The sequence below is a fragment of the Rhinopithecus roxellana genome, chromosome 12, assembly GCF_007565055.1.
Source record: "Rhinopithecus roxellana isolate Shanxi Qingling chromosome 12, ASM756505v1, whole genome shotgun sequence".
Classification (NCBI taxonomy): Eukaryota; Metazoa; Chordata; class Mammalia; order Primates; family Cercopithecidae; genus Rhinopithecus; species Rhinopithecus roxellana.
Window position 1 is genome coordinate 112,282,324 of NC_044560.1, and position 10,280 is coordinate 112,292,603.

Here is a 10,280-nt window from a genome sequence, read left to right on the forward strand (position 1 = left end):
CACCATGCAACGTGTAGTGTTATTTTTCCCATTTTATTTACTGAATTTCAATGAAAATCCCTGCTCTAAAGTTGGAGCCAGCATTGGAGTCCCCAGAGGGCTTGTTAAAACAGAGAAGGAGGCCTGGCACCGTGGCTCACGCCTGCAATCCCAATACTTTGGGAGGCCGAGGCGAGAGGATTGCTTGGGCTCAGGAGTTTGAGACCAGCCTAGGCCACACAGGGAGATCCAGTCTTCATAAAAAATTTAAACATTAGCTGTGTATGATCGTGCGCGTCTGTAGTCCCATCTACCTGGTAGGCTGAGGCAGGAGGATAACTTGAGCCCGAGATGGAGGCTTCAGTGAGCTATGATCAGGCCACTGCACTCCAGCCTGGACAACAGAACGAGACCCATCCCCCACCTCCCACTCCCCCAAAAGTAGAGAAGGCTGAATCCCATCCCCAAAATTTCTGAGTCCTTAGATTTAAGTTGTTGCCCCAGAACTTGCATTTTCAGCCAGTCCCCAGGTGATGCGGCTGTTGCTGGTTTGAGAAGCCCTGAATGAAAGCTACATTTAATATTACTACGCAAAGACCCCGCCCATTGGGTACTATCCCCATTTCCAGTGTGAATTTAGGTCCTTTAGGGGTGAAGCGGCTTGCCGATGCCCACACGCGCAGGAAGAGCACGGGCCTGGGCCTTTGATGGGCGGGGTTTAGCGCTGGCGGCCGCAGGCTCGGGAGCGGCCCCTTTAAGGGGAAGGCCAAAGGGCTGCAGGCGGCGGCGGTGGAGACCCGGCCAGGTCCGTTCTCCTTCCGGTCCTGGACCCCCAGCCTGACGAGAGGCTGGGCAGAAACTCGCGATCCCCAGACCCTGCCTGTGCACCGGCGGCTGGCGCCAGGCCAATGACTGTCCGGGAGAGCGCGACTCTCCCGGCCGCCTGGGTGGGGGCCGGAACTTCCTGCGCTGCAGCCTTGCAGGTCATTTCCCGGCGGGGAGGCTGAGTCCCTAGGAGCTGGGGACCCCGGGCTGGGGGCGGGGCGGGTGCGGCTGCGCCCTTGAAGCTGCTGCGCCGGCTTTCCCGGACCGTGCCGGGGACAGTGAGGCCGGAGACCCCCTCCGCGCCTTTGCACCAGGCGTGACCCTTTGCAAGGGGGTTGCCCGGCGGAGCTGCGCGCTCTCAGCGCCCCAGAGCCTGCGCCCCGGGCGCCGCGCGCATTTTGCACGGGGGAGACTGAGGCTAGGAGTGCGACCCTCAACCTGGGGTCACACCTCGCCTGGGGCACGGCCAGGTGGGTGGTAGCCTGAGTCTGCGAGACCCCCTTCTCCCGCCGCGTGGTCGCCCGCATCGTGGGGCCCTGCTTTGACCACAGACTCCGATGGCGGAGGCGGCCCTGCGGGATCCCGCGCAGGTGAGTGCTTGGGCGTTAGGCCCTCGGCTGCCAGGCCCTCGGCTGCCGGTCCCCCACCCTCCTGTTCCCGGCGTTGAGACGCAAAAGATGGCTTTGTTCTAGGACTTTTCACCTTTTCCATTTCCTTGCTTTTGAGTCAGGGGACCCTGGAAGGGAGTCGCTCCCAGCTAGGATCCTGAATCAGGGCAGGGTTTATATAGAGTGGCTTCCGTTTCTGAAATGTAATGGGGATGAAGGGAGAAAGGGCTTTGTAGGCGCAGGAACCAGCATACGCAAAAGCTTGGGGGGTGGGGTTGGGCATGGTGTGGAGACTGAGTTGGGAGTGTTCAAGGAACCTCACCCAAGTCCCTGTTATGTCTGCTGGAACCAGAGAGCAGGTGGGCTGAAGACAGCCTAGAACGGCAGGCTGGAGACCTGGGCCTCTGTTTTGAGGGTGTTGGGAGCCATGGAAGGTTTAAGGCAGAGGAGGAAGATGTTGTGACTCAGGTCTTAATAGGCTCCCTGTGGATGCAGAGTGGAGAACTGAATGGGGGTGGGCCGCAGGCGGGGAAGCTGAGGAGTAGCCTAATGGAATAGCCCAGGCCAGTGCTGCTGCTGTCCGGACCAGAGTGGGGACTGGAGGTAGAGGACATGATTGGGAACTTGATGCCTTTTAAGTCAAGCTGAACAGATTTTCCGATGTGGAGGGTGAGAAAGACGAGGGAAGAATCCATGGTTTTTGGTTTGGTGAATCTAGCTTCATGAACTGAGAAGTTGGTTGTGGGAGGAATTTTCCGTGGAAGCAGAAGAAGTTAGGTTTTGACCAGGTTGAGCCTGTGATTTCCCAGAGACTCCCAAATGGAGTTGAAGAGTGGGCAGCTAAACACACAGGGTGTTCTGAGGGAGTTGTTAAGGTTATGAGAGGCTGGATATTCATGAGAACAATGGCCAGATGATGTACACAAATAGAACTCTGCCCCAGAACCTGCCCAGGAAACCAACCCCCTTATCTACAATAAACAACCCATACAGCAGGAAGCCAGCCTGCTGTCTGTCAAACCCACAGGAAGCCAGATTGCTATCTGGACTGACAATCCAGGAAGTTAAAACAATAACTTGTGTAATGAGCGGTCCCAAATGGCCAGGGTTTGATTAATAACAGACAGCTTTCCTAATGTTTGCTCCTGCTTCTGATTTAAGACCAACCAGAGAAAGGCAGATATGCACCCTAACCAATCACATAGGATGCCCACTTCTAGGTCACTCACCTATGAACAGGAGCCTCCAACCAGGGCATGCCTGAAGCCTTCCTTTTCTTTCGCTATAAAACTTTCCCACTCCCAGCTTGCGTTGAATCTCTCTTGCTATAGTGAGCTTTGAGTAAGGAGCCTTGACTTTCCTCATTTCATTGGTCTTTGTTTATTTCAACTGTTAGAAACATCCAAAATGTGCCATCTGGTGTGTGGACGGGAGCGTAGCTGTGTGTCAGATTTAGGAGGTGAAACTTCAGGTCATGGTGACAATGATGTTAAAAAAAAAAAAGAGGAAGGTGGGGCTGGAAAACTGAGAGCCGGGTTCTTGCCTGGGGACCGTGGCTTGTTTGGCATCATAAAGACAGGTGAGGAACAGTAGTGGTCATGGTGGTGGTGGTGGGGCGCTATGTGGGTGTATCAGAGGGTCTGGCAGGTGGCCAGATCATCCCAAAGGGTGTGGATGTGAATGAGATGGATGCTGAGGCTTAGCAGTAGAGGAGGTAATATTGCAGTGAGGCCTGGGCTGGTGCTTACACACTCACCTATGTTCTCACCAGGCTTCTGTGGTGACCCTTGATGGGGTTTGTCCTCAGGCTGGGGGATTAACTTGGGCCAAGAGGGGTCAATTGGCAGAGTTGCTGGCCTTGGGTGGGGGTAGGATGGCCAGAGAGGTTGGCTTTTTTTTTCCTTTTTTCAATAAGTGTGAGTGATGACACGGTCAGAATGTGCAACAAAGAAGGCCAAGGGTATGTGACATCCATGTGTGCTGTGGGTGGCTTAGGTTGAAGCCAGGCCAGGGGAGCTGGGGGGCTCCAAGGCAAGGGTGGAGCACTCCCTCTCCCTGTTATCTGGGTGTTGCCCTTGGCAGTGGAGGCCATCAAAGATCTGGGGCAGGCTGGGATGGTGGCTGTGTTTGCCAGGTACTCTCTGGATGCTGTGTGCAGAGTGACACATGGGAGCCCATGGAGATGGCTATGATAGGGACCAGGATGAGGAGAGGGTGGCAATGGCAATGGGAGGCCATGGTGAGGTCTGGAGCTGTGAGGATGGTGCAGTCCAAAGAGTGAAATGCACGTGGGAGGGAGTGTGAGCTGTTCACCCCAGGGCTCTGGACTGGGGTTTAAGGGAGAGAAGCCCACATTTGTATCTGAGAAGTGTGACACTGGTGACACTAGGGGAAGAGGCTGCCAGAAGAGGGAGTTGGGCCATGGACTTCAGGCCCAGAGCTTGGAGGGAGCCTCTCTGTCCCCTGCCTGTTGCTGCTCTGGGCTGACACAGTGGTCACATGAGGCGTCCACAGAACCAGGGTCTACTGCCTCCTGGAGCTGTGGAGCTGGGGAGGAGAGTGAGCAGGGGATGAGCAGCGAGTCCCAAGGACAGAGACTGATCATGGAACAAACTGTCTCCATCATGGCAGGGCTACGTGACCTTTGAGGACGTGACCATTTACTTCTCCCAGGAGGAGTGGGGGCTCCTCGATGAGGCTCAGAGACTCCTGTATTGCGATGTGATGCTGGAAAACTTTGCACTTATAGCCTCGCTGGGTAAGGCTGTCACCCCTACCCTGGTGTCCCGAGCTCATCTCTGCCTGTCCCCTTTGCCCAAGAAACGGCTTTTTCCTTCCCACAGCCAGACCACTGGCACTGCTTCCATCCCCACTTTCCTTGTATGTGTGTTGTGGCTTCTGGGGCTGAGCTATGTACATTGTTCCCTCCTCTCCCTGAGCAGCCCCCACACCTGCTGCCTAAAGCCTTGCAGGGAAGCTCCAGGCATGAGGGGTCTTGCAGTCAGCTGCGTGACTCCCTCTGACTTGGCCATTCCCTCCTGGGTGATTATCCAGATCTGACAGTTCTGTGGTTTAAATTCTGTGCCTTTCCTCTTGCTAATATTTCCTTAACTAGACTGTGCCAAGAATTCCAATCACTGACGTGGTTACCTCTTGCCATGACCACCCGATGTCCCCGTGTCATACGGAGTTTCCTGTCTTGTAGTCTGTCATGGGGTAGTTCAACTGGGCGGGTGCTGGCCGCTCACCCACTCTGTCTTTCCCCTTAGGACTTATATCTTTCAGGTCCCACATCGTTTCCCAGCTGGAGATGGGGAAAGAGCCCTGGGTGCCTGACAGTGTGGATATGACTTCAGCCATGGCCAGAGGGGCTTATGGCAGGCCTGGTTCTGGTAAGCAGTGACGGGAGCTGGGGGAGGATGTGACATCACCACTGTGTTTACATCATACCAGCATCTTCTCTCCTATTCATCATCATTTGATACCAAAGCCAGTAGCCAGACCACATCTCTGCTTTTCCTTCCCCGTGCTTGACACATTATCCGCTTACCATTGCTATTCTGAGTTGGGCCTCTTGCCTATGCCCCACCTTTCTGGCCTCTGCTTCTTTCTTTCAGCTTCCTCTGCAGCATTTTCCAACACCCGCCTACGCTTAATATGTTGTGAGATACATGCTTTTCCTTGATGTGCTTGAACACCAGCTACTCAGTTGCAGGTTTTACTGGGTCTAGATGCTCGCACTGCATAGCCCTCACAGGTTACCAGCAGCCCAGGCCCTGCCAAAAGGCCTTTAAAGAGAAGTGAGTGGGAGACCTTGCCTCTCTGCCCAATACTGTCCCCCATCCTTGTGTCTCTGGTCCTGATAAGACCTCCCCTATTTTGTGACCTGGCCAGGCACAGTATGGCAGAGCAGATTATTCCTTACCCTGACCTGAGCCTTCTTGTGTTGCCAACAATCCCATGGACTCATTCTTGGGTCAGCCAAGCATAGGTGATGGGGGTCTTTCCTTCTATTAAAGTTTATACGAACTTCACCAGCATTTCTCTGCTTTCAGATTTTTGCCATGGAACAGAGGGCAAGGACTTACCTTCTGAGCATAATGTTTCTGTAGAAGGAGTGGCACAGGACAGGAGTCCCCAGGCAACTCTGTGCCCCCAGAAGACCTGCCCCTGTGACATATGTGGCCTACGTTTGAAAGATATTTTGCATTTGGCTGAACACCAGACAACACATCCCAGGCAGAAACCGTTTCTGTGTGAGGCATATGTGAAAGGCTCTGAGTTCAGTGCAAACCTTCCCCAGAAGCAGGTGCAGCAGAACGTACACAACCCTATCAGAAGGGAGGAGGGCCAGGCTTTGCCTGTAAGGACCTGGGGAGACCACACATCAGATCAGCTTTCCACCTGCAGGGAGGGCGGGGAGGACTTTGTGGCCACAGCAGGGTTTCTGCAGCATGAGGTCACTCCCAGCGATGGGGAGCCACACAAGGCCACCAAAAGTGTGGTGGATTTTCACATTGCACTGAGGCATAACAAGTGCTGTGACTCTGGGGATGCCTTCAATGACAAATCCACTCTTGTTCAGCACCAGAGAATCCACACCAGAGAAAGGCCTTATGAATGCAGCAAATGTGGAATCGTCTTCACTTATGCCACTGACCTCACTCAACACCAGAAAGTTCACAATAGAGGAAAACCGTATGAGTGCTGCGAATGTGGGAAATTTTTCAGCCAGCACTCCAGCCTTGTTAAACATCGCAGGGTTCACACTGGTGAAAGCCCTCACATGTGCAGTGACTGTGGGAAATTCTTCAGCCGAAGTTCCAACCTCATTCAGCATAAGAGGGTTCACACTGGTGAAAAGCCATATAAGTGCAGCGACTGTGGGAAGTTATTCAGCCAGCGTTCCAACCTCATTCATCATAAGAGGGTTCATACGGGCAGAAGTGCCCATGAGTGCAGTGAATGTGGGAAATCCTTCAACTGCAACTCCAGCCTAATTAAACATTGGAGAGTTCACACTGGAGAAAGACCTTACAAGTGCAATGAATGTGGGAAATTCTTCAGCCACATCGCCAGCCTCATTCAACATCAGATAGTTCACACTGGCGAGCGGCCTCATCGGTGCAGCGAGTGTGGGAAAGCCTTCAGCCGAAGCTCTGACCTCATGAAACATCAGCGAGTTCACACTGGTGAGCGGCCTTATGAGTGCAATGAATGTGGGAAGTTGTTTAGCCAGAGCTCCAGCCTCAATAGCCATCGGAGACTTCACACTGGCGAACGGCCTTACCAGTGCAGTGAATGTGGGAAATTCTTCAACCAAAGCTCCAGCCTCCATAACCACCGGAGACTTCACACTGGCGAGCGGCCTTATGAGTGCAGTGAATGTGGGAAAACCTTCAGGCAGAGGTCCAATCTGAGGCAGCACCTGAAAGTTCACAAACCAGATAGGCCTTATGAATGCAGCGAATGTGGGAAAGCCTTCAACCAAAGGCCTACCCTCATTCGGCATCAGAAGATTCATACCAGAGAAAGGAGCATGGAGAATGTGCTCCTTCCCTGTTCAGTGCAACAGCACACACCAGAGATAAGCTCTGAGAACAGACCTTATGAGGGTGCTGTCAACTACAAGTTGAACCTTGTTCATCCAAGCACCCACCCTGGGGAGGTTCCCTAGGAATGCTAGCTCTGTTGGAAGCTTTCTGGGGACTAGTTACATTCTCTTACCATGGATTTTATCAGCGTTTTTTCACTGCTGGGGTTGTGATAGAAGCCATGTCAGCACCACACACTGCAGCTCTCCAGAGAATGTGTCCACCACTCCACTGTGCTCAGGGAAGGCAGACCTCTCCTCTCTCTTTCCAATCCCTAAAGGGAATAAGGAGTAGTCTGAAGCCATGGCAAGATGTCGTTCCCGCCCTGTGTGGCTGGTTTAGCTGTGGACATGACCAGCCTGTGGCTGTGAAGTCCTGAGCAGGGTTTTGCCGACAGCTTGTCCTAGAGAAGGTTTCCCTTTTTCTGGGACATTGTTGGTCTCATGCCTCTGAAGGATTTGTCCAGCCTTCATGTTACTCTGCACAACAGCTTATCTCCTGTGCATCACCCTGGTTCATGCGATGATAATGGCCTTATGATAAAGCCGCCTTTAATCATCCATGTTCTGATCACTGTGTGAGGTGGTTCAAGAACAGAATTAAGATCTACCAAACTGAAGGGGTCTCCAGATTATCTTGGAGGGGACAGGAGGATGATAGGGAACAACTGTCAATCCAGACTTGGCCTCATTTGCATTGCCACCAAGGCCTCCTAGGAGAAAGTGTAGGAATTTATGAGTGTAATATTGTAGTCTGAATGGCAGGAATCTGCCCCGAGGAGGGGGCAGTTGTGACAAACTCTAGTGCATGTGGGAACAGCATGAATTGGGTCCCTTATTCCCAGGGGGTGCCCCATATTCCCCAACACTGTAAAGCAGATGCTGTTTAGCACCTGCCAAGGAGCCTTATGGTGTGAAGTTCAGCCTTAGGCAGGTATCTCTTAACTGTAAGACATACTAGGCCCAGCTGGGACCATAATTTGTACAGAAACACTGGATGTGATTAATAGGGAATAGGCGAGATTATAGCAAACCAGCAGAAATAGACCTGTTCTAAAGGTGCATCCATGAATGCTCCCTTGAATGTGGCTGTGCAGGATTCAGGGTTTGCAGAAATTCTCAGGACCTGTAGACCTCTGTCCTATGACTAATGTTACTGGCAGAGCAAATAATCTAAAGGTTTTGGTTTTGTGGGTTACCATCTCTGTGCTGTACATCTCAAGGCCAGTGTTGTGCTAGCAGGAAAACAGGGACTGAGAAAAAAGCAGATCCTATACTATAGGAATTGTAGCATCTATGACATAGCCAGCCATTCTTTGCTCCCAAGGCAAGAAGAAAGAGATGGCAGAGTCAATATAGGGTTGCCAAATTGGATTTAATGCTTTGTTGATATGTAATTGTCATGCAATAATTATACATATTTGTTAAGTTTTGTACATTTATTATGTACACTCAGGGAACCAATACCTTAATCATGATAATGAACGTATCCATCACCTACAGGGCTACCTCATGCCCCTTTACAGTCCCTTCTTGCCTTCCCCAGGAAACCATTGATTTACATTTTTTACTTTAGATTTGTTTGCCTTTTCTAGAATTAACACAATGGAATCATAAAGTATTTATACTCTTTTTTTTATCTGGTTTCTTTCTTTTTTTTTTTTTTTTTTTTTTTTTGAGACGGAGTCTCGCTCTGTCACCCAGACTGGAGTGCAGTGGCCAGATCTCAGCTCACTGCAAGCTCCGCCTCCCGGGTTCACGCCATTCTCCTGCCTCAGCCTCCCGAGTAGCTGGGACTACAGGCGCCGCCACCTCGCCCGGCTAGTTTCTGGTTTCTTTCATGCAGCATAATTATCTTGAGAATCATCCATGCTATGTGTATATATAGTTCATTCCTTTTACACTGAGTAGTGCTATTCTGGGTGAGTGCACCATGGTTTTTTATGGTTTATTTTAAAATGTTAAAAAAATCTGATGAAATACACTTAATATGAAATTTACTATCCTAACCATTTTTAGTGTATACTTCAATGGTATTAAGTAGATTTGTATTGTTGTGCAACCATCGCCACCATTCGTCTCCGGAACTCTTCAATCTTACAAAACTGAAATTCTATACTCACCAAGCAATAACTGCCCATTCTCCCTTCCCCAGCCCATCAAAACCACCGTTCTACTTTTTGTCTGTATGAATTTGACCACTCTAGGTACCTCATGTAAGTAGAATAATAAGTATTTGTCTTTTTGTAGCTAGCTTATTTCACACTTAGCATAATATCCTCAAGGTTCATCAATGTTGGAGCATATGTTAGAATTTCTTATTTTAAGGCTGATTAGTATTTGCTTGTATGTGCTGCATTTTGCTTATCTATCATGTGTCGATGGATGCTTGGGTTGCCTCCACCTTTTGCCTATTGCAAATAATGCTGCTTCAAACATGAACAAATACCTCTTCAAGACCCTACTTTCAACTCTTTTGGGTATATCCTCAGAAGTAGAATTACTAGATGATATAGTAAATCTATTTTTAGTTTTTTGAGGAGCTGCCATACACTGTTTTCCACAGAGCTGCACCCTTTCACATTCTTACCAACAGTAAACAAAGTTTTCAGTTTTTCAGTGCCAGGTGCGGTGGCTCACACCTGTAATCCCAGCACTTTGGGAGGCCGAGGCGGGTGGTCACGAGGTCAGGAGAGGAGACCATCCTGGCTAACATGATGTAAACCCGTCTCTACTAAAAATACAAAAAATTAGCTGGGTATGGTAGCAGGTGTCTGTAGTCCCAGCTACTTGGGAGGCGGAGGCAGGAGAATAGTGTGAACCTGGGAGGCGGAGCTTGCAGATCATGCCACTGCACTCCAGCCTGGGCAGCAGAGTGAGACTCCCTCTCAAAAAAAAAAAAAAAAAAAAAAAAAAAAAAATTTTTTTTTCTACATCCTCACCAGCTCTTGTTTTTGTTTTTTCGGTGGTAGCCATTCTAATGGGTGTGAGGTAGTATCTCATTGGATATGCATTCCCTAATGATTTGTGACTTTTAAGTATCATTTCATGTGCTTGCTGGCCATTTGTATATCTTTGGAGAAATTTCTATTCAAGTATTTTCTCCATTTTTTTTTTCACCTACCCCTCCTTATCTCCATTTTTGAATTGGGTTGTTTTGTTGTTGAGTTTTACAACTTTTCTGTATATTCTGAGTACTAATCCCTTATCAGGTATTTTCTCCCATTCTGTGGACCTTTTTACTCTGGTCATAGTGTCTGATTAGAAAGTTTTAA

The 10,280-nt window shown here is 50.1% G+C and overlaps 1 protein-coding gene across 4 annotated transcripts; it reads left to right on the forward strand.

Moving 5' to 3' along the window:
- Positions 1-728: 728 nt before the first annotated feature.
- On the forward strand, positions 729-8,636 carry ZNF792 (zinc finger protein 792). Of its 4 annotated transcripts, none has more exons than XM_030913501.1 (4): positions 729-962; positions 4,044-4,170; positions 4,682-4,804; positions 5,468-8,636. In XM_030913501.1, the coding sequence occupies exons 1-4, from the start codon at positions 888-890 to the stop codon at positions 7,087-7,089; spliced, it is 1,947 nt and encodes a 648-aa protein (XP_030769361.1). In that variant the 5' UTR covers positions 729-887; the 3' UTR covers positions 7,090-8,636. The 4 variants fall into 4 exon arrangements, with proteins under 4 accessions (XP_030769361.1, XP_010367663.2, XP_030769362.1 ...); XM_010369361.2 differs by having other exon boundaries at positions 729-1,394; positions 5,468-7,603; XM_030913502.1 differs by having other exon boundaries at positions 729-926; positions 5,468-7,603.
- The last annotated feature ends 1,644 nt before the right edge of the window (positions 8,637-10,280 follow it).

Coding starts and splice junctions, on each gene's coding strand:
- ZNF792 (XM_030913501.1), top strand. CDS start 888: ATGACTGTCCGGGAGAGCGCGACTCTCCCGGCCGCCTGGGTGGGGGCC. Junction 963..4,043: donor CCTGCGCTGCAGCCTTGCAG/GTCATTTCCCGG, acceptor CCATCATGGCAG/GGCTACGTGACCTTTGAGGA. Junction 4,805..5,467: donor TTATGGCAGGCCTGGTTCTG/GTAAGCAGTGAC, acceptor CTCTGCTTTCAG/ATTTTTGCCATGGAACAGAG.